This window comes from Pseudorca crassidens, chromosome 2, assembly GCF_039906515.1.
Source record: "Pseudorca crassidens isolate mPseCra1 chromosome 2, mPseCra1.hap1, whole genome shotgun sequence".
NCBI classification, from domain to species: Eukaryota; Metazoa; Chordata; class Mammalia; order Artiodactyla; family Delphinidae; genus Pseudorca; species Pseudorca crassidens.
The window spans coordinates 180,947,767-180,972,735 of NC_090297.1; the positions used below are offsets into that span (position 1 = coordinate 180,947,767).

General features: G+C 39.4%; 1 protein-coding gene across 3 annotated transcripts in view; it reads right to left on the bottom strand.

Annotated features, from left to right (window-relative positions):
* Positions 1 to 312: 312 nt before the first annotated feature.
* The window catches only part of DENND1B (DENN domain containing 1B), a 252,903-nt gene continuing 228,246 nt past the window's right edge, over positions 313 to 24,969 (bottom strand). For all 3 annotated transcript variants that reach the window (XM_067729825.1, XM_067729827.1, XM_067729824.1), the window contains 3 exons: positions 9,423 to 9,502; positions 8,242 to 8,458; positions 313 to 6,651 (listed from right to left, as the gene is read on the bottom strand). In XM_067729825.1, coding sequence (XP_067585926.1) covers positions 6,133 to 6,651; positions 8,242 to 8,458; positions 9,423 to 9,502 — 816 coding nt within the window. In that variant the 3' untranslated portion in view covers positions 313 to 6,132. The remainder of the gene's footprint in view (positions 6,652 to 8,241; positions 8,459 to 9,422; positions 9,503 to 24,969) is intronic.

Below are 24,969 nucleotides of genomic sequence, written 5' to 3' on the forward strand. Positions count from 1 at the left end.
TGAGAAGCCCATCTTCCCAGGCTTGGGAGCATCTCCCGTCCGTCCTCGACTCTTACGTGAAGGTCAGTAAACAGTCGTTTGGCTTGGCTAGACCTGCTGTGCTGTCCTTAGTGACACTGATTACCTCTTCTGTGGTTTCAGAGCCCAATGAAATTAGCTGACCAGATGCCTCCCCAGCAAACCCGCCAGAAAGGTTTAGGGCTCAGTTTACACTGCAGCAGTCATGAGGCTCCGATATGGAGATGCAGGGTCCTTGCGACAGTTCCTCAGGAGCACTATAGCCAATCATTAAAAAGAGTCACCACCAGGCAGTTCTGATTATGACCAACTTTATTTTAAACCTGCATCGTTGGGCACTTTATGGTAATGTGTCATTCATCCAATATTTACTTTTGCATATAGTTTTTAAAATTCCCCAAACAATACTTTTACAAAGTCCTCCCAATAGTAGTCAGCTTTAGAGATGACTCTTATCCTGTAGCCTCAAGGATGCAAGAACAATGACGCACATCTTGATGCTGGGAAGGTGTGTATGGATACCAGTCACCATGGCTAGCAAAAAGCTCGAGTTTTTCAGTCCTTCCAAATAGTTATTCATTTAAAGAAAGAGAAATAAGCTTTGGGAAAGTTCAGTTTTTAACCTCTCATGTACCTTTTGTGTAAAAAAGCTTTATGCATTTTAAACTGTAGGTTTTAGGCAGTTCATACTTGTTGTTTTAGGCATTGCTCTAAGTACTGAATCATGACAGATTTAAGAAATCTCATTTTTGGTATATGATTATTAAAGGTTCTCCAAATAACCACATGGAAACTAGACTATGTGAAGGATGGTGACTCAACACACATGGTGCATTTAGGATGCAGAGTCTAATTCTGGCCTGTCCTAAAAGTCATGTAATCAACCAAAGGGCAGATTTGTCAATGTACCTCAACAAGGCTCTCTTCCGAAACATGAAGTAACACAGAGACGAAGAGACTCAGAGATTTATCATATCAAAGAGGTAATCATTTGTGACTTGGCAATCTTTTAAGATAAAAGATTGTATATTTTAAATTACTTCACTTAAGTATGGTTTGAAAAAAACATAGCTTTCTGGATAGAAAGCATCTGGTTAAGTTTGCTGTTCAGTACCTTGTTTTATTTTTTTGGTATGTTTGCATTATCACATCCAGAGCTACAGATTTTCCACAGTGCTTCTGCCTCATTCAAGTATAACAAAAGTAGAAATCTATAGAAGCTCTAAGGTTAAACAAACTGTACATTATACAAAAATTAACTTAATTTACACAGTCAAAAAGTATTGGCAATGCCCTTTATAAATCTTACCAAAGATTCATCACAAAGGATATTACAGTTGACATATGTTTTGTCATCACCATAGAAATGCCATCTAGATTTATGTGGTACAGAACTATTTGTTAAGTGTACACATGAAGAATCAGCATTTTGCACTATACACATTTCTCTTAAAGTAACAGTATTGTCAATAGTAATCTAAGATTCAGAATTTTCTTGTTGCATATTTATTGTTGCTGAGGCAGTTAGTTATGATATATTAATGCAATATTCATAATTATTTTAAATAAAAACATTTCTCCTGCCAACGGTATAAAGAATATGTTTTCTCTAAAATCACATGGAATGTTGCTACATACAGTTTTACACAAATACTGAAAAACATGACCTTAAGGCATCTGCTAGAAAAGCAGATGTATTTATATGAACTAAATTATGCAAGAAAAAATATTGCACAAAATCCTATTATTTTCAAAATAAAACATGCTTCTTTCTAAATACACATAATTCCCTACCTTGACCAAATCACAATGTTAACTGATTTGCTCAAAACAACTCTGCCTCTTAAACAAGATTTAAGAAACACACACTAACAGATTCCTGGGCTCGACAGAGGAAAGACGTCAATACTGACAGTTTGTAGAAAGCATTTCATATATTAAGAAGTGGTCTGGGGGAATTAGGTTTGGGTGTTCATTTTACATTCTTCAATTTATATTCTGATATACAAATATCTACCCAGAATCAGGATATTGTATGCTAAACAAAATGGAATTCAGATTAGAAAATTTATTCATGAAAATAATCTTTTCCTGAAAAATTCAGATTTTCTAGAAAAGAAGATCTACTAATTATGAGAATAGTCACAGTTTTGTCCTCTTTATCAGCAGTCTACTTCTTCACCTTACTTCAGAAACGATGAACTCATTAGCATTCCTGGGTCCTGTTTATTAGGATACGAGCACAAACTCCTCACAACAGCACTGTCACAGACAGTTTTAGTTTAAAAGTGTATGTGTGTGTGTGAGGGGAGGCTGTTTCTAGAGAATGCTATTATCAAGGTAAAGACAGTAAAACGAGATCCCATCAACATGCATCTGCATGCTCAGTTAATCCTGATTCGAGTGACGTGGCCCTAAGTAGTGCAAAGGGACATGGTTTCATCAGAGCCTCGCTGCCTGGTGATAGGAGAGCAGAGTGGTGATGGACAGTCAGGTAAACGAGAACACTTAGTTTCTAAGAGCCTCTGAATCTGGCCTTTAAAAGTAGGTATCCTAGGTAGCAGCATTACTGTACTTCGTATAACAGTAGAGAAAGTTAATCAAATTAGACATGGTACAATGGTTCTGTACTTAGAGCACGTTTTATATTAAGCAGCTTTAAAAAGGCCTTTTTTTTGGTGATAGAATCTTGGCTGAATAACTTCTACGCAAAATACATTATTGTTATTATTGTTAACAGGGATTTACAATTCCTTTTCCTTTTAATTAGTTCCTGCACAGCAGGGACTAGGCCAATTCTTTTATTTCCCTATGTCCACAGTTACTGTACCTTGTGTATGACCAGTACCAACAGCTGATAAATAGTTCCTAAATGAGTTTTTAATTTTTAATCAGAAAAGTACTCATGCTATATTTTGGTGCCTTTCTAAAATATGCTAAAGTAGGTAGCCATCAAAATATACCACTTAACACAGTCTCACTTAACAAAACAAGAGCCCCTAAATTCACACACGACTCTTCTATCCCCCTGAAATACCATGGATGCAATACCCAAGGGCAAAAGGATAATAACTAGAGTGGGATTTGGGGAGAATTGTGACTTTGTCTAGAGGTCACATAAAGACTGGGCCTCAGAGCCAAAGGTCTGATTTGTTTATACAATTCTGTTGTATAACAGGTGTTGCTCCTTGGGGGTAAAAAAAAAAAAAAAAAAAAGAATTCAAACAGCAGGAGAGTTTACACATATTTGGTTTAGTTATAATAGAAAATGTGAAGATAGTAGGAAAAATACTTTTATTTCAGAACTCGCCTCAATGTCACTTCATTCTCTGTACAGCCACCATAATACTGGGAAGTCTAGTTTCAGAGCAGACTTTGAATACTTAAAATGTTAACGGTTTGAAATACGAATACTTGCTACTAGTCTTTTGGAGTTTTTCCAAGAATAACATGCAGGGGTTTTGCTTTTGTTTCCAACATGGAATATAAGAGCTGATTTTGTATGTTAAAATAAGGCACAAATTCAGTTTAAAATATCTTGACACAAATGTGACTTGTCAGTGGATGAATACCCTCACCACACACAGCAGTGCAGTCAGACATCTGGTGAGGGGACCAAAAGACAGGAAAAAAACTCACGCTTCTGAGGCCTTGAAACTTATCAAGCAAATGGATCAAAACCCAAATTGTGCCTGTGCTACACTCACAATGATCCCAGTCTCCAGACAGTGAATTCTGAAGGAAAAATACCTCATTCCAATATTCACATTAGAGGGCTGCTTTACATTCTTTTCAAAAATTATGAAGAATATTTGCCCAGCAGATTAACGACCAGAGTGACAGTTTTTCCTTCTTATTTAAAATAGCTCTTCTGATAAATGGACTTTTTTATATCTTTCAATTAAATAAAATGGAATTTTGTAACGAGTATATAAAAGCAAAATTTGACAGGAACCTTGAATCTTTTGTGTTTAAAAAAAAGGATTAAATTTAAAAAAGGATTAAACACCCTTTTCCTTAATACATACAGAATCTATCCTTATATGGAAAACAAGGTCTTCCTTGTTTTCCTTCATAAACATGAATGAATAATTGTCCTCCCAAAATATATCCATTGAGAGTTTGAAATGCACTTTAGAAAAGTAAAACTTGGTCATTTTCTTTAAATTATTTAAAGACTGACCCGAATGAATATTTTACGCAATGTTTTTAACAAACCCCCTTCCAGGATTTTAATTGAAAATTAAATTATGATTTCAGTAAATATTTTAGAGCACAGTCTTGATGAGGGTTCTTGAATGGGTTCTCAAACACCTTTCCTAAAATGATAATGTAAACAAAAATCATGAGTGGGGACGTATAGAGTATATATATTGAACATACTAACAACAAATGAACCATAGCATCACTGGGTTTTTTTTCCTGATTATTCCTGTCTATCTAGCCAATCATCAAGCAGTCAATGCACGATTCCTTCTCAGGTGAACTTCAAAGCGTGAAAGTGAATTTGAGAGACAGGAGACGATGTCCCATGTAGAAGAATTCCAAGTAATTTACGTGGATTCCGTGCCCTCACGGAGAGGAAGCACGAGCCCCAAGCCTCAGTGTGGGCGGCACACGGCGACTTCCTCCTGAAGACGGCAGTAGGAGCGGCAGGGGAAGGAACGGCTTTACAGGGGAGGAACCCCACAAACGCCACCTCAGCCTGGTGACCAAGGCCAACATCGACATTCACAAATCATGTGCACAGCATGGACCCTTGATAAGATGTAATGATGAAGACGGCACTTTTCTTCTGTAACCCCCTCCCCAAAACCCAACCGTCCCGTTACAATCAATCAATCATGAGAAAAACACCAGACAAGTTCCAGCAGAGGGGCATCCTACAGCATATCTATATCTGCCCAGTCCTCCTGAAAACTGTCAAGGTCGTCAAAACCCAGGGAAGTCTGAGAGAGGGTCACAGCCAAGAGGAGCCTACGGAGCTGTGGCAGCCAAGTGTGATGTGGTCCCTGGGTGGGATTCTGGGACAGAAGAAGGATGGCAGGGAAAAACTAAGGAAATGTGCATGGAGCATGGTTCATGAATTGTGAAGACGTACTGCACTGACATCATAGGATATGAAAAACAGCGGAAACTGAGTAGGGAGACATGGGGACACTGTACTTTCTCCACACGGTTTCTATAAATTTGAAACTTCCAAAATATAACGTCAATTATTTTAAGAAGTCCATCTGAGATGATATGAAGCATTCTGGTAGAGAATTATTAGTTAAGGGAAAAACAGATAGGAACACTTTTTTATCAGGACAGTTTATGTCACATTTGGCTTCCTGGGGGTGACTCCTACTTTAGCAAAGTCATACAGAAAGACTGTGAAAAAACTTAAAGTGTCATTTGTAAACAGAAGTCATTAATTTCACATTGTAATCCAGCACTTCATATATTTCGCTGAGTGACATGTAAGGTAAATGCGAACCTTTATACCTTTTGGAAAACATGGCTGCAGTGTCCAGAAGAGAGCTTTTTAACTTTGAAAAAATGAACTTTGTCCTTGATTTGATGAATAGAAAAAGGCATTATTGCTCTGCAGAACACTTATAACTTATCTTTCAAAATTTACCTGCAATTCCATAAATTATGTAAGTATGCTTAATATAGGCTTAAGATTAAGGCAATTAGTTGGTCAACAGTTTCAGGCTAGTTCTGATAGGTTTTGGTATCTTGGCCAGTTCATGCTCAACCAGGTTAGTACAGTAGCTACTGGTTATGTGCAAGGGTTAGATGTATACTTCGTTTAAATAAAATAAGTGGCGTTAAGCACCAAATACTGGGAAATCATATGTTCAATATATACTTTCAACATACATACAAGCTAGTACCTGATTTAAGAGCACAGTAGAAGAGTTAGCTTTACATTTAAAAATCAGTGGATAAATCTATATACCACGAGACAGACGAGTGGGAGAAATGTCCCAAATGAAAAACAATGTTTAGACGGTAGGAAGAGTTGTCTTTTCTACCAATCCTTTTATGTTTATGATAGGGTACAGGGACTCCTAAAATGTCTCCGTAGAAGCTTGGATGCAAGCGACGGACTCTTCATTTGTTGATTTAAGCTTGGTTTCCACTTGCTTTTCCTTCTGAGATGTTTAAGTCTTGCTGGAAGGCAGATGTTACGTGGCATAACGACACCACCTCCTGAAGCAGTCCAGAACCTTCTGAAGTCTCTTTGGCTCCTTTCCCTTCTTTCTCCCAAGGAACAAAAGACGGACGGCGCCCAAGGCTGGGTACCAGCGGATCACCCGGAGTCTGGCTTAGTGTTTCTTTCTTCTCTGTTTGGGAAGCTCCGGGCGAAGCCAGCGGCAAACCCAGTCCTGGAGCGGGGTCCGGCTCTCCCAGCTCTGTGGGCCGGCTCGCGGCACCAACGCCGAGGCGTCGCTCACCGTTCTCCTCTTTGAGGATGGACAGAGAGTCCGTTCCCGCGCTGGAGGCCACCCGCTTCCTGGGTGAGGGCGGGAGCTGCCTGCCGTGGAGGGCACTGTCGTCCTGCCCCAGGTGCCACTCGGCCTGGTCACCGGAACCACCGCAAAGCAGGGCCAGGTTGTTCTCACTGGGCGTGTTGGATTTATTCTGAGAGAAGAAACAGCGCATTTAGAAAAAATGGAAGAAAATTATAGCATTACTTCAGCAGTACTGTTTTCCATTTTGAAATCAGTATCTTTCAAGGCTGGGAACTCAAAGTCCCTCCCAGAGGAAATGAAGCATGGACAGTTAGCTCTGAACACCTCCCAGGGCGCCCTCAACAGGAATGAAGTGAGATGGATACGGGTGCCCAGGCCCTTGCACCTTTCAATCACCTATAAAACTCAAACCAGACCCTAAGTGTTGGCGAGGGTGTGGAGAAAAAGGAGCCCTCGCACGCTGCGGGTGGGAGTGTAAACTGGTGCAGCCACTGTGGAAATCAGTGTGGAGGATCCTCAAAAAACTAAAAACAGAACTACCATACAATCCAGCAATCTATAATACACCTACTTCCGGGTATGTATCCAAAGAAGATAAAATCAGTATCTTGACAATACAGCTGTACCCACGTGTTCACGGCAGCATTATTGACAATAGTGAAGCTATGGAAACAACCTAGATGTCATTGATGGACGAACAGGTAAAGAAAACGTGGTACGTATACACCATGGAATGTTACTCAGCTTTTAAAAACAAGGAAATCCTGCCATTCGTGACAACATGGATGAACTTGGAGGGCATTATGTTAAGTAAAATAAGCCAGACAGAGAAACACAAATACTGCATGATGTCACTTACATGTGGAACCTAAAATAGTCAAACTCAGATGTCGAGAGTAGAATGGGGGTCACCAGAGGGGGATGGGGGGTGGGGAAATGGGGAGATGCTGGAGGGGCAGGTTTCAGTCGTGCAGGTGGGAAAAGTGCTGGGACCTAATGTACAGCTCGGTGACCACAGTTCTTTGCTAAGAAGGTAGAGCTCAAGTGCTCTCACCGCAAAGAAAAGGTAACTAAGTGAGATAAGGGATATGTTAATTAGCTCATCTGTGGTCAGCATTTCAAAACATCAAGTTGTACACCTTGGATGTACACAACTTTTATTTGTCATTATACTACAAAAAAGCTGAAAAATAAAAAGGATTTGCAAAACAATCCTTCAAAATAACACAAAAAACAAGCAGACAAACTATATTATATAATCAATGCCAAGTTCTGGAATTTATTACCATCAGAACAGAGTGGAAATTACTTATACTTCTCTCTCTTGTGTTCTTAAAGCAGCCAGTTCAATCTGTTTAAAGTATTATTTCTAAAGCAATACAATGAAACATTACTTGAATTAATACATTTATTAAAACTTTTTTGAACATCCAGAAAATACAGAAAAAAAGTGGGAACATTTCACGTTTAAAAGTTCCCCAGAAAAGACAACTATAAAATTAGGTTGTAGGAAAATACTACTGCTTGACAAAATAATTTCAATTAATGACAATAACCACCAGAATTGCATAAATAAAAGGGAAAATGCTGGAATTTTGTTACTAGAAATAATTCTTAATGATTAACTCTTACAGTATTTTTGGAGTTTTGACACTTATCTGAGGTCAAACGCTCCTACCAACTAAGGTGATGACAAAAGCCATCACAGTGAGTGCGAGAAACTGTTCATTTAATTTTACCAGTTGGAAAATCGACTCACCGTGGGCTTGTAATCAATGTCGTCCATCGACCTAAAGAAGTCCAGGCTCCTGGCCGCCGCCAGCTTCCCCTGGTCCTGGCTGTGCGTGCTCAGCGTGTCCAGGATCTCGCCCAGCAAGTCCATCTCACCCGAGGAAGGGGCCTGTGCTCTGGTTTCAAGAGAGTCGTCACTTTCGTAGAAATAAGCAGACGCTTCTTCTCCGTCTTCAGAGGACAACCTGAAGAAAAAGAAAACACGCACTGGTGATTACGTGACCACGAATGCTACTTACAAGCAACCTCTTACCAAAGATCGTCAACTAAGGTGGGAGTTTTAAAACCAATGTAATATTTCTGTAGAACAGCAAAGTGGATAATTGGTTCATGGCCAAATTCTTTGTAGTGATGTACACACCGATTCAAATGCTGGAAATCTTGAGTATGTGCACTGAGAGCAAACAAACGTTTATGGCTCCTTATCAATCCGGAAGCACAAGCGGGGCTTCTCACAGTCTAATCCTGGGGAATTTGGGACATTAGCCTTAGAAATATCAGGTTCCCAGAATACCTGGGAAGTTTGCTAACTCCAAGTTCACTTTCAGTATTTTTATATGGTTTTCCTTTTATTTGTTTATTCACTTGTCTTATATAAACAAAGATATACTTAATGCAGAAAAAAGAATGTTGATTCTGTCATCCCAAAATATCTTAAAATTGTTTTAGAAGTTGAACATATACTATTATTGTTTCCCTTGTTTTATGTTAAAATTAATTTTTAACACTTTGCGTTAAATTCTCCTCTTCTGATACCACCATGGAGTTAGGTCCCGCCCCTCGCCTATCTGGTTTGTTTCTATTGACTACTTTCACCGTTCCTGATATCTACCTGGCCCTCTTCGGGAGGAGGGTAGGAGTCTAACTTAGTGAGTGGGCTTCTGTTTCCCCTTTAACACTATCCCAGGTATTGCTGCAGACGTTACTGCTTCCCAAGAACAAGTTATTTCAGGTCTATCTTGCTTTCCCATCTCAAGATTCATCCCCCGTGAGACTCCAATTAGCGCTGGTTCCTCCTGCTGAAGAATATACCACAAGGGAGTAAAACCTGATCTCTGGGAGTGCACGTTCTTTGACATCTCTCTTGTAACCTAAAGCTTCTGCCGCTGAGCCGCATCGCGTAACAGAACAGGAGACCCCGCGACTTACTTGCTAGCTCTTTCTGCGTCCTCATCATTGTCAGCGCACAGAACACCATCCAGGCTCTGAAGAGTCCTTCTTAGGCGCGGCTACAGAGAGAGATCGACACACTGGCGTTAAGTCGTTAAGGTATGTCTCTTCCATAAATTTTAACCAACAATTTGATCTGACAAGGAATACTTTTTAAAGAAATATGCATTCAGGGGTTTTGAATACTAGCCAGTAACTTGACTAGCTGGGCAGGAGGAAGGGGAGGATATCAGACAACATTTACCTCAACGCTCACATCTCAAACCAGTCAACAAAAAACAAATCACTGGGCTGAGTACATAAACACTCTGCCCGCTCTCCCAGTCTGTCGGTCCCCGATTTAGGAATCCCTGACTTACAGGCAATCACTTCACCAAGCACTTAGCCCCCAGTTTCAATAATAATCAATACTTGCAATCTTGTTGCTTTTATCCCTTACCCACACTCTCCCTCACACCAAGTACTTTAAGGCAATGCTTCTCAATCATTAAAGTGCATGTACATCTCTTGGAGTTTGGTAAAGGTTCTGATTCTAACACGCTCTTAGGTGAGGCTGCTCTTGGGTCTCAAGGTAACAAATCCTAGACAATGCATCATTTCACCTGTAAATACTTCACTATGTAGCTTTAACAGATAGATTTTTTTAACACAACCAAATATCATGATCATACATAATGAATTAATAATTATTCTCTAATATCTCATATTCCCTTACTGCCCCCGAAATATTTGAGTGAGTTTATCTGGACCAGAATCTCAACAGGGTAGCACTGGATTTGGCTGACATGTCCCTCGTCTCAGAGGACGATCCCTTCCACCTTCCCCCGCTCCATGCCACCTGTGTCCTTTAACGTGTTATTTTACCCTCGTTTCCTATAAACTGGCAATTACATCTGGAGCTTGGTTAGCTTCAGGTTCTGGGTTTTCCCTCTGTTTTTGGCAAGAATTCCCACAGGTGTTGATGTGTTTCTCAGTGCATCACACCTGGAGGCACCTGGTGATCAGATGTCTCACTTTGGGTGGCACTAAGACTGATTAATGGCTTCAGGTGTGGTTGGGCAGTGCATCCACTACAAACTTTATCAGCCTTTCACCTGACGGTTTTAGCATCCTATAGTAACCGCTGGCTAAATCCATTATTTCAGTAGGCACTTCAAAATTATGCTTTTCAAAAGCATTTCCTTTATATTTATTTGTTGGCATTCCATAAAGAACTGTCTTATTAACTATGTGGCTATCCTGAAATACAATGTGTACCAGAAAAATAGGATAATTCCTTCCTTTTATTTAACAATTTTTAGAGTAATGAGCTAATCTAACAGTCTATAAAGGTGAGCCAGGAGGGGCCTTTAAAAATTATCATTTGTATATATTTGATATGGCTCATCACCCCATCACGGTTACTACTCTTCTTGAGGTTCAATCTGTCCCATTTTTGAACTACACTGTGATTATGTTTTTTAAGTAGTTATCTTTTACAGATTTACCTCAAAATATCTGCAGGGTTAAATGATATGCTATTGGGTATTTACTTCAAATTAATCCAGAGGTGGGGAGGGATCATGGGTAGGGCTGGCACAGAAATAAGATTGGCCGTAAGCTGATAATTGTTGAAGATGTATGCAAGGTACCTGGGAATTCATATAAGCTTCTCTTTACTTTTGCATGTTTGAATCATGTTAAGTGTTCATTCCACAAGAAAATAAAAAACTTTTACAGTTTTTGTTATGGACCAAGATGGCAGAGTAGGAAGACCCTGCATTCGCCATGCCATGAACACGCCTCATGCCATGAACATGCCTCAGCCCACGGACACGCCTCACCCCATGAACAAACCAAAACTATAACTACACAGAGTGACCCATCTGAGGACGACGTGAAGACCAGCAGAGCAGCTCCTCTACGATGAAGGATATAAAGAAACACACACTGAAACACATCAGAGGGACAGAGACCATCGAGTCAGGACCCACACCCTCCATGCGGTGACCTGTAAGCAGGAGGGAATATCACAAATATTAGAGGCCCTCCCTCAGGAGCAAGGGGTCAGGGCCCCATATGGGGGCACCCCAGCCCGGGGGACCTGCACTAGGCAGGGGAGCCCCCTAACATTTAACTGACACCCAGTGTGGCTTACATCTGGGAGAGCCATGGGACTCTGGAAAACCGAGACTCTGCTCTTGAAGGGCTTCTGCACAGACTCACTAGCTCTGAGTCTTGATGCAGAGGCAGCGGTTGGAAAAGCACCTGGTCATATGTGAAGGAGAAGATTCACTGACTAGCTTCAGGGCAGGTCCTGAGGGGCAGAGATCTGTTAGAACTTTCTTCAGGGACCGAAGTGCTGGTGGACACCCTTTTTTAAATTATTTTTCTCTCTCTACCTAGCTGGCCCGGCACTGGCAGCTGCCACTTCTGACATTCTCCATCTGTCTTGTGAGCACCGCAGTCCTGACCCAGCGTTCTCCAGCCGCATCCAACCTGCCCATCCTGGCCACTGCCCCTCCAAAGCGGCTCCCGTCCTGCCACACCTGGCAGGTAGACTTGCCAGGGTCCAGCATCCCCTAAAGAGGCTCCCGCCCTGAGAGGCCAGCCCTACCCACCAGTACACCTGCAACTGAGCGGCTGAGCCCTGCAGCCAGCCACACCAAGGGCCAGGCTGCCTGCAGCAGTTACAACCAGCTGGGCCTGGAACCAACTTGCCCACCAGTGGACCCAGAGCAGTTGTGACTGGGTGGGCCTTCCAGCCAGTGGGAAACCTTGGTGCCACCGCAGCAGGAGGGCACATAGCCCACAGAGGGGGACACCCCTGGAGCATCTGACTCTGGTGACCAGGAGGGATTGCTCTTCTGGGGCCCATGAGAAACCTTCTACATAAGCCACTCCTTCAAGATGGAGAGATGTAGCCCATCTACCCAACACACAGAAACTATACAGAGAGCGAGGCAAAGTGAGGAGACACAGGAATGTGTTCGAAAAGAAAGAATAAGACAAAAGCTCAGAAAAAGAAACGAAATGGAAATAAGTAATCTGATAAAGAGTTCAAACTAATGATCATAAATGTGCCCAATGAACTCATGAGAAAATAAACAGTGAGAACTTCAATAATGAATTACAAAATAGAAAAAAGAACCAAGCAGAGCTGAAGAATACAATAAATGAAATAAAAAAATACACTAGATGGTATCAACAGCAGATTAGATGAAGCAGAAGAATGGATGGATCAGTGATCTGGAAGACAGGGTGGTGGAAATCACCCAAAAGGAACAGCAAAAAAGAAAAATGAATTTTAAAAAGAGATACTTTAAGGGATCCTAGGGACAAATCAAGCACACTAATATTCACATTATAGGAGTCCCAGAAGGAGAAGAGGCAGAGAAAGGGACAGAAAACTTATTTGAAGAAATAGTGGCTGAAAACTTTCCTAACCAGGTGAGGGAAACAGACATCCAAGTCCAGGAAACAGAGTCCCAAACAGGATGAGCCCAAAGAGACCCAAACCAAGACACAGTGTAATTAAAAATGATAAAAGTTAAAGAGAGAATCTTAAAGGCAGCAAGAGAGGAAAAAAACTAGTTACATAGAAGGAAATCTCCATAAGACTATAAGCTGCTTTCACAGCAGAAAATTTATAGGCCAGAAGGAACTGGTATGATATATTCAAAGTGCTGATAGAAAAAAACCCAAAAAGCAAAAAAAAAAAACCCCTTAAAAACCAAGAATACTCTACCTGGTAAGGTTATCATTCATAATTAAAGTAGCAGTAAAGTTTCCCAGACTAACAGAAGCTAAAGAAACTCATCACCAGTAAACTAACCATACAAAAAAATGTTAAAGGGACTTCTTTAGGCAGAAAAGGCCAAAATTAGAAATAAGGAAATATATTAAAAAAATCTCATAAACATATAGTAAACATAGTGAGTGTATCAACCACTTACAAAGCAAGTATGAAGGTTAAAAGATGTACCAACCACTTACAAAGCAAGTATGAAGGTTAAAAGATAAAAGTAGTAAAATCAACCGTTGTAACTATAATAAGTAGTTAAGAGATGCACAAAATAAAAAGATGTAAAATGTGATGTCAAAAAGGGGTGTTGGGAGATAAAAATACAGTGTTTTAAGAATGTTTGGACTTAAGTAACCATCAACTTAAAACAGACTGCTATACACATAGCTTGTTATACATGAACTTCATGGTAACCACAAACCAAAAACCTGTAATAGACACATAAAAATAAAAGAGAAAAAGACCCAAAATTAACACAAAAGAAAATCATCAAACCACAGAGAAGAGACTAAGAAGAAGAAAAGAACACAGAAGGACTGCAAAACAAACCCAAAACAGTTAACAAAATGGCAATAAGTAATACCTATTAATAATCACTTAAAATGTAAAGGCCTAAATGTTCCAATCAAAAGACACAGAGTGGCTGAACTAATGAAAAAGCAAGGCCCATCTATATACAGCCTACAAGAGATTCACTCAAATATGAAAACACACACAGACTAAAAGTGAAGCACTGGAAAAAGATATTCCATGCAAGTGGAAACAAAAGAAATCTGGGGTAACAACACTCATATCAGACAAAATAAACTCAAAGACTGTAACAAAAGAGTGCACACTGCATAATGATAAAGGGGTCAATCCAAAGAGATAATATAACAGTTGCAAATATTTGTGCACCCCGGCTCCCTGAATTCAGACTGTACTACAAAGCTACAGTAATCAAAACAGTACAGCAGCTGTCTATAAGAGACCCACTTCAGACCTAGGGGGACATACAGACTGAAAGTGAGGGGATGGAAAAAGATATTCCATGCAAATGGAAATCAAAAGAACACTGGGGTAGCAATTCTCATATCAGAAAAAACAGACTTTAAAACAAAGACTATTACAAGAGACAAGGACACTACATAATGATCAAGGGATCAATCCAAGAAGAAGATATAACAATTGTAAATATTTATGCACCCAACATAGGAGCACCTCAATACATAAGGCAAATACTAACAGCCATAAAAGGGGAAATCGACAGTGACACAATCATAGTAGGGGACTTTAACACCCCACTTTCACCAATGGACAGATCATCCAAAATGAAAATAATTAAGGAAACACAAGCTTTAACTGATACATTAAACAAGATGGACTTAATTGATATTTATAGGACATTCCATCCAAAAACAACAGAATACACATTCTTCTCAAGTGCTCATGGAACATTCTCCAGGATAGATAATATCCTGGGTCATAAATCAAGCCTTGGTAAATTTAAGAAAATTGAAATCATATCAAATATCTTTCCCGACCACAATGCTATGAGACTAGATATCAACTACAGGAAGAAATCTGTAAAAAATACAAACACATGGAGGCTAAACAATACACTACTTAATAACCAAGAGGTCACTAAGGAAATCAAAGAGGAAATAAAAAAATACCTAGAAACAAATGACAATGAAAACACGATGACCCAAAACCTATGGGATGCAGCAAAAGCAGTTCTAAGAGGGAAGTTTATAACAATACAATCCTACCTTAAGAAACAAGAAACATCTCAAATAAATAACCTAAACTTACACCTAAAGCAATTAGAGAAAGAACAAAAACCCCCAAAAGTTAGCAGAAGGAAAGAAATCATAAAGATCAGATCAGAAATAAGTGAAAAAGAAATGAAGGAAACGATAGCAAAGATCAATAAAACTAAAACCTGGTTCTTTGAGAAGATGAACAAAATTGATAAACCATCAGCCAGACTCATCAAGCAAAAAAGAGAGAAGACTCAAATCAATAGAATTAGAAATGAAAAAGGAGAAGTAACAACTGACACTGCAAAAATACAAAGGATCATGAGAGATTACTACAAGCAACTATATGCCAATAAAATGGACAAATTCTTAGAAAAGCACAACCTTCCGAGACTGAACCAGGAAGAAACAGAAAATATGAACAGACCAATCACAAGCACTGAAATTGACACTGTGATTAAAAATCTTCCAACAAGCAAAAGCCCAGGACCAGATGGCTTCACAGGCGAATTCTATCAAACATTTAGAGAAGAGCTAACACCTATCCTTCTCAAACTCTTCAAAAATATAGCAGAGGGAGGAACACTTCCAAACTCATTCTATGAGGCCACCATCATCCTGATACCAAAACCAGACAAGGATGTCACAAAGAAAGAAAACTACAGGCCAATATTGCTTATGAACATAGATGCAAAAATCCTCAACAAAATACTAGCAAACAGAATGCAACAGCACATTAAAGGAGTCATACACCATCATCAAGTGGGGCTTATCCCAGGAATGCAAGGATTCTTCAATATATGCAAATCAATCAATGTGAGACACCATGTTAACAAACTGAAGAATAAAAACCATATGATCATCTCAACAGATTCAGAAAAGCTTTCGACAAAATTCAACACCCATTTATGATAAAAACCCTCCAGAAAGTAGGCATAGAGGGAACTTACCTCAACATAATAAAGGCCATATATGACAAACCCACAGCGAACATTGTCCTCAATGGTGAAAAACTGAAACCACTTCCAGTAAGATCAGGTACAAGACAAGGTTGCCCACTCTCACCACTATTATTCAACATAGTTTTGGAGGTTTTAGCCACAGCAGTCAGAGAAGAAAAAGAAATACAAATCAGAAAAGAAGTAGTAAAGCTGTCACTGTTTGCAGATGACACGATACTATACAAAGAGAATCCTAAAGATGCTACCAGAAAACTACTAGAGCCAATCAATGAATTTGGTAAAGTAGCAGGATACAAAACGCACAGAAATCTCTTGCATTCCTGTGCACTAATGAAAAATCCGAAAGTGAAATTAAGGAAACACTCCCATTTACCATTGCAACAAAAAGAATAAAATACCTAGGAATAAACCTACCAAAGGAGACAAAAGACCTCTATGCAGAAAACTATAAGACACTGATGAAAGAAACTAAAGACAGTACAAACAAATGGAGAGATATACCATGTTCTTGGATTGGAAGAATCAACATTGTGAAAATGACTATACTACCCAAAGCCATCTACAGATTCAATGCAATCCCTATCAAACTACCAATGGCATTTTTCACAGAACTATAACAAAAAATGTCACAATCTGTATGGAAACACAAAAGACCCCGAATAGCCAAAGCAATCTTGAGAAAGAAAAATGGAGCTGGAGGAATCAGGCTCCCTGACTTCAGACTATACTACCAAGCTACTGTAATGAAGACAGTATGGTACTGGTACAAAAACAGAAATATAGATCAATGGAATAGGATAGAAAGCCCAGAGATAAACCCATGCACATATGGTCACCTTATCTTTGATAAAGGAGGCAAGGATATACAGTGGAGAAAAGACAGCCTCTTCAATAAGTGGTGCTGGGAAAACTGGACAGCTACATGTAAAAGAATGAAATTAGAACACTCCCTAAGACTGTACACAGAAATAAACTCAAAATGGATTAAAGACCTAAATGTAAGTCCCGACACTATCAAAATCTTAGAGGAAAACATAGGCAGAACACTCTATGACATAAATCACAGCAAGATCCTTTTTGACTCCCCTCCTAGAGAAATAGAAATAAAAACAAAAGATAAACAAATGGGACCTAATGAAACTTAAAAGCTTTTGCACAGTAAAGGAAACCATAAACAAGATGAAAAGACAACCCTCAGAATGGGAGAAAGTATTTGCAAATGAAGCAACTGACAAAGGATTAATCTCCAAAATATAGAAGCAGCTCATGCGGCTCAATATCAAAAAACCAAACAACCCAATCCAAAAATGGGCAGAAGAACTAAACAGACATTTCTACCAAGAAGATATACAGATTGCCAACAAACATATGAAAGAATGCTCAACATCACTAATCATTATTGAAATGAAAATCAAAACTACAATGAGATATCATCTCACAACAGTCAGAATGGCCATCATCAAAAATCTACAAACAATAAATGCTGAAGAGGGTGTGGTGAAAAGGGAATCCTCTTGCACTGTTGGTGAGAATGTGAATTGGTTCAGCCACTATGGAGAACAGTATGGAGGTTCCTTAAAAAACTAAAAATAAAACTACCATACAACACAGCAATCCCATTACTGGGCATATACCCTGAAAAAACCATAATTCAAAAAGAGTCATGTACCACAGTGTTCATTGCAGCTCTATTTACAATAGCCAGGACATGGAAGCAACCTTAGTGTCCATCGACAGATGAATGGATAAAGAAGATGTGGCACATATATACAATGGAATATTACTCAGCCATAAAAAGAAATGAAATTGAGTTATTTGTAGTGAGGTGGATGGACCTAGAGTCTGTCATACAGAGTGAAGTAAGTCAGAAAGAGAAAAACAAATACCATATGCTAACACATATATATGGAATCTAAAAAAAAAAAAAAAAAAAAAGCCATGAAGAACCTAGGGGCAGGACAGGAATAAAGATGCAGACCTACTAGAGAATGGACTTAAGGACACGGGGATGGGGAAAGGTAAGCTGGGACAAAGTGAGAGAGTGGCATGGACATATATACACTACCAAATGTAAAACCAATAGCTAGTGGGAAGCAGCTGCATAGCACAGGGTGATCAGCTCGGTGCTTTGTGACCACCTAAAGGGGTGGGATAGGGAGGGGAGGGAAGGAGATACAAGAGGGAAGAGATTCGGGGATATATGTATATGTATAGCTGATTCACTTTGTTATAAAGCAGAAACTAACACACCACTGTAAAGCAATTATACTCCAATAAAGGTGTTAAATAAAAAAAAAAGAACTACACTTTCAGGCACTAAAATTTGATAAAAATTTAGAAAATTACAAAAACAGTATGGTACTGGCAAAAAACCCAGAAATATAGATCAATGGATCAGGATAGGAAGTCCAGAGAGAAACCCATGCACTTATGGTTACCTAATCTATGACAAAGGAGGCAAGAATATACAGTGCAGAAAAGACAGCCTCTTCAGTAAGTGATTCTGGGAAAACCGGACAGCTACATGTAAAAAGAATGAAATTAGAACATTCCCTAACACCAAACACAAAAATAAGATTAAAGACCTAAATGTGAGGCCAGACAGTATAAAACTCTAAGAGGAAAACATAGGAAGAACACTCTGACATAAATCACAGCAAGATCTTTTTTGATCCACCTCCTAGAGTAATGAAAACTAAAACAAAAATAAACAAATGGGACCTAATGAAACTTAAAAGTTTTTACACAAGGAAGGAAACCATAAACAAAATGAAAAGAGAACCCTCAGAATGGGGGAAAACATTTGCAAATGAAGTGACCGACAAGGGATTAATCTCCAAAATATACAAACATCTCAGGCAGCTCAATATCAAAAAAACCCCCAACCCAATCAAAAAGTGGGTGGAAGATCTAAATAGACATTTCTCCAAAGAAGACATACAGATGCACAAAAAACACAAGATGTCCAACATCACATCTCTAATTATTAGAGAAATGCAAATCCAAACTACAATGAGGTATCATCTCACACTGGTCAGAATGGCCATCATCAAAAAATCTATGAACAGTAAAATGCTGGAGAGGATATGGAGAAAAGGGAACCCTCTTCCACTGTTGGTGGGAATGTAAATTGGTATAGCCACTATGGAGAACAGTATGGCGGTTCCTTAAAAAACTAAAAATAGAGCTACCATATGATCCAGCAATCCTATTCCTGGACTTTTTTTTTTCCAGGAGAAAACCGTAACTTGAAAAGATACATGCACCACAATGTTCACTGCAACACTATTTACAACAGCCAGGACATGGAAGCAACCTAAATGTCCATTGATAGAGGAATGGATAAAGAAGATGTGGTACATATATACAATGGAATATTACTTAGCCATGAAAAAGAATGAAATAATGCCATTTGTAGCAACATGGATGGACCTAGAGATTGTCATACTGAGTGAAGTAAGTCAGACAGAGAAAGACAAATATCATATGATATTGCTTATACGTGGAATCTAAAAAAATGGTACAAATGGACTTATTTACAAAACAGAAATAGAGTCACAGATGTAGAAAACAAACTTATGGTTACCAGGGGGGAAAGAGCAGGGAGGGATAGGCTGGGAGACTGGGACTGACATATACATACTACTATATATAAAACAGATAACTAATAAGGACCTACTGTGTAATGCAGGGAACTCGATACTCTGTAATGGCCTATATGGAAAAAGAATCTATAAAAGAGTGGATATATGTAAATGTATTGTATATGATTCACTTTGGTGTACAGCAGAAACTAACACAACATTGCAAATCAGCTATACTCTAATAAAAATTTTTAAAAAGTAAATAAATGGCATGACAGTAAAAAAAAAAGTATGCACCCAATATAGTAGCACCTAAGTATATAAAGCAAATATTAACAGACATAAAGGGAGAAACTGGCAGTAATACAATAATAGTAGGAGACTTTAATACCTTACATCAATGGACAGAACATCCAACAGAAAATAAGGAAACACTGGCCTTAAACAATATATTAGACCAGATGGACACACACACACAAAGAACATTCCACCCCCAAACAGTATACATTCAAGTGCACATGGAACATGGAACATTCTCTGGGATAGATCACATGTTAGGCCACAAAAAAGTCTCAGTAAATTTAAAAGGACTGAAATCATATCAAGCATCCTTTCTGAACACAACAGTACAAAACTAGAAATCCATTACAAGAGGAAAACTGGAAGAAACGAAACTCATGAAGACTGAACAACATGCTACTAAACAACCAATGGGTCAATGAAGAAATCAAAGAGAAAATAAAAAGCACCTTGAAATAAATGAAAATGAAAAACATTGTTCCAAAGTTGATGGAAAATCAGTTCTAAGAGGAAAGTTCATAGCCTACCTCAGGAAAAAAAAACATATAAACAATCTAACTTTACACCTAAAGGAACTAGAAAAGAGAAAAATAAATAAAGCCCAAAGTTAGTAGGAGGAAGAAAATAATAAAGATCAGAGTGGAAATAAATAAAATAGAGAGTATAAAAACAACAGAAGAGATCAATGAAACTAAGAGCTGGTTCTTTGAAAAGCTAAACAAAATTGATAAACCTTTATCCAAACTCATCAAGGTAAAAAGAGGGCCCAAATCAATAAAATCAGAAATGAAAGAGAAGTTACAACTAATACAAAGAATCCTAAGAGACTACTACCACAACCTCTCATATACCAACAAATTGGACAACCTGGAAGAAATAGATGAATTCCTAGATACATACCATCCTCCAAGACTAAATGGGGAAGAAACAGAAAATCTAAACAGACTAATTACTAGTAATGAAATTCAATCAGTAATAATTAAAAACTCCCAACAAACAAAAGTCCAGGATCAGAAGGCTTCACAGGTGAATTCTACCAAACTTTTAAAGAAGAGTTAACATCTATCCTTCTCAAAGTATTCCAAAAATCTGCAGAGGAGGGAAAGCTTCTAAACTTGTTCCAAAAGGCCAGCATCACCCTGGTAACAAAACCAGACAAAGATATTACAAAAAATGAAAATTACAGGCTAATATTCCTGATGAACATAGATGCAAAAATCCTCAACAAAATACTAGCAAACCAAATCCAACAATACGTTAAAAGGATCGTACACCATGATCAAGTGGGGTTTCTTCTAGGGATGCAAGGGTGATTCAATATCCACAAATTAATCAATGTGCTAGAGTGACAGAAAGGAAAGAATGAGTAGAGAAATATGGGAACGTGCAGTATGTTTCTCCATAATTTTGGTAATCAGCAATGTATTGGGACTTATAACTGTAATACCACTTTACAACTATAAGCTTAAGGTATGTGAGTTAAACTAGAAATTTGGGAAACAGCCTAAAAACACAACTACCACTTACAACGTTATTTCTGTGGGAAAAATATATTTCACCCACTCACTCCAGAACTCACAAAATATAATGCAGCCTCTGATTCTAAAGACAAGTCATTATTGTTACACTGACCTCTGTGTATGCTTACCATTATGCCAGCTCTGGGTCTTGCATTTAATTCTTTTAATTAAAAACAAAACAAATCAAAACAAAAACCAAATGAACAAAAACTATGAGGGAGCTGGGACTTTATGCTATTTAACAAATCGTCATTGACTATTTAAGAACTAATACAAGAAGATAATAAACACATAACTTAATATTTATGTTTACAGCATACTTTGCAAAGCACTCTCATACACACTGGGCTAGGTTCTGGGAATACAGAGTTGAGTTAGGTTGAGTCTCTGCCTTTAAGCGGCTCAATGTCTAGTGAACCCCACAGTACATCTGGAGGAACACCAGGGAGGCCCCATAATTGCTCAAGGTCACACACCTTATCAAGAATAAGAACCAGAAAGTGGAACCTGATGTGTTGCCAGCCCCTTGTTCATTTTCTTCCACAAGTTAGTTTCATATTCTACAATCTGCCTGCATATACCATAGACTCTCAATTATTTTTTTATTAACTATATATATATTTTTTAATGAAGCTCCTGCTTTTCCACAGTCTAAGTCATTTAAGTCATAAGTGCTTCACAAGTACCTCTGTATTTAGTTTTCCATTTTCTATCTAGGCCAGGGTTCTATCAATTTATATATACATAGGAGTGTAAAAGTGTAACTTAGGGTGAGTTTTCACAACAGAATGAGAATTAGAATCAGAAGTAAAACTGATTAATGTTTTGCTTTCTACGGGCGTTACGCTTTGGCTAACTGAAATAAGCTTCTAATGAACAGTTATCGAATATGTATATGCAATAATTCAATTCATTAGGACCTGCAACCTCCATATACAGTATGAAGTAACAGTGTCCAAACACACGGTGAATGTGTCAACTGCTTGATGACCTCATATTACATAATTGTTAAGGTCACAAAAAAGAAAAAAGAAAAATAATTATAATTTGATCAACACTCAAGATAGAGGGAAATGGCAGCGTATTTAACAAAAGCATCATCAGCTCCTGAGCTCACATGACCCCAGATTATCTCTACGTCACTGTTTCTGATGGGTTTGGACGCAGGCACAGTGCTTTCAGAGGAAATAAAGAATTGTTTCCACTATACCCAGCACACACGACACAGGCAAAAAGACCTGGTCATAACTTTATGAACAGGCGTCTTTTATGGGTGACTGGCAGCTAGTAAGCTTAGAGTGCAAAAAATATACTGTGTACTCTTCAGGGTGTGTGATACACAGCCAACACGAGGGCATCTTTATCTGGATTCATACCTCACAGATACATCATTGCCGAAAACCTGCACACTAAACTACACAGAAACGAAACTACGACTAACAGAAAAATAATCCCAACACGATGAAAATTAAAAATATATATATTTTAGTAAACTGACTATAGCTTTTGAAAAGCTGTGCATATCGTTATTTTTCTAACTATAACGTTAGATAGTTAATAGTTGCAGATGCCAGTGGAATGGACTTTGTATACGGTATGTTTTCAGAGAAAAATACTATTCTATTTCAGATCTGGATAGAAACCTCACAGTAACAGGTGTACAGTGGGAAAGTTCCCAAGGGCCAATGAACATGTTCGTCATAAATTATTACCTAGAACCCCCTGAAACAAGTGCCAGGACAGTCGTAACATGGCTTATACTTGGGAACAGGGGCTTTCTTTAAAGAAAAAGTGATTATGAAATAGATTGAGAGAGAGCTATAAGCAGTCAACATGGAGAAAAAAGTAAGAAAAAGAAAAATTAAGTTGATTTACATTTTTAAAAGACCATATAAATAGTTTTCAAAGTTGCACTAAATGACACAACATGGTTCTTGCCCCTGGAAAACCAGCCAGTGTCACAGGTAAGCCTCCCATCACCTGTGCATCTGCCGTGTGCAGTTATGGAAGCTTCTCTCTTTTCTGTGTTTTGAAATGTGCGTAGCTTTTTCCATGAATTTTTCTGAAAAGGGGGGGAAAGACTCTTCCTTTCTTGATCAGGGTACAAATAATGGCCAGGTTTCTTTAATTTACTGACACAAGAAAGAAGACTGTAATCCTGGTTTTGGTGCCTCTAATCTTTAGGGAGCGTTAATAGCCTGTGATGACATTTTCTGGGCGTCCACAAAGTTAGCAGTTGCTCCCTGGTTCACTCTGCTCTGACCCACAAGGCATCACCAGGGCCCCTTTCAGTGCCTGATGCCTGCCCTGAGTTGTTCTACCACAGGACCTTTGCACAGGTTGATCCCCCTGCCTTGCAGGTTCTCCTCTTACGCTGATCCCCTCCTCCCGGCCCCACTGTCTCTGCCACTACGCATCTGGACTCACTGGAAAATCTGTAACTGCCCACCCGCATCTGAGCCTCTTTCCTCCCACCTTGTAGAAAAGCTGCAGTCGCTGAGCTGCTGACAGACACATCTTTTTAAAGGCAAATACAACAATGCTCTGCTCCTCTTTCCATACCTCCTTCAGTGGCTCCCCACTGTCTTTGGGATAAATCTCCGACTCCTCAGTTTTGCCCAGACTCTGCCGCAGGGGTGTTCTACCAGCCGTCTTCCCTCCCGTGCGTGCGGGTCCAGCAGAACCTCCCCCACCTGGCCTTTTCCCCTCTTTCTCTAGTTGTCCTTCATGCTTTGCTCTCCCCTCCCGCCTTGCAGGATACACTTCCTCACTCATGCGTCAGTTTGCTGCTGCCTCCTGCATCCCTAGAGCACCTAGACGCACACCTGCCGGGGGCCTGTCCCTCTGCACCGCGTCCTGGTTAGAGCCCCTCCTCCCTGCTCCACAGCCGGTTCCGAGGACAGGCGCCTTGCTCCCTTCTCTCTCGTACCCTCAGAACCACGCAGCGTGTGGTACATATTAGTGTCAGGAAAACTGCAAAAGACTTTGAAAGGAGCTAAAGATGACGGCGTGTCCTGTCAGCGGTATCTGGATGGTGTTCAGGAGACTTTGTGGGGTTACCTGATTCTACAGGGCTCTCCATCTTTCATTGTCTCTAACGACCTGCCCAGGATACAACTGGACAAACTGTGCAACCAAGTCCTTACCTGGAGCCTCTGCTGTGGACCACAGGTTGTAGATTTATGGAGCCGAAGCCTACAGAGCCCTCCCAGGAGAGCTGCAAGGTACCCACCTGACAGGGTCCAGCCTCAAAGGCGCCTTTCCCAGCAGGCCGGGAGCCTGAGAAAATCCAGAGAACCTCAAGAGGGATTCACCCCAATTTGTAGCTATTTCAGGTAAAACATATTTTTACCTGGTAGAAAGCTTTCTTGGGCTTAGTTTCCTAGCCTTCAGATAGCAAATAACAGGACTTTTAGCAGCCCAAACGGATTTCTTACGAAAACTTCCAGAAGTAAATTGTGGCCATAGCTGGCCTATACTGCATGGCTCTAGATTCACAAAGGTGTGATGTAAATAATCAGGTCAAACCTGGTGAGAACAGCCTTCTTTTCTGATCAAGAATAATCTTTGAGATCATGAGGATCACAGGGGGAGAGAATGTCAGGAAAAATGTAAAAGATATTGAAATGCGTCC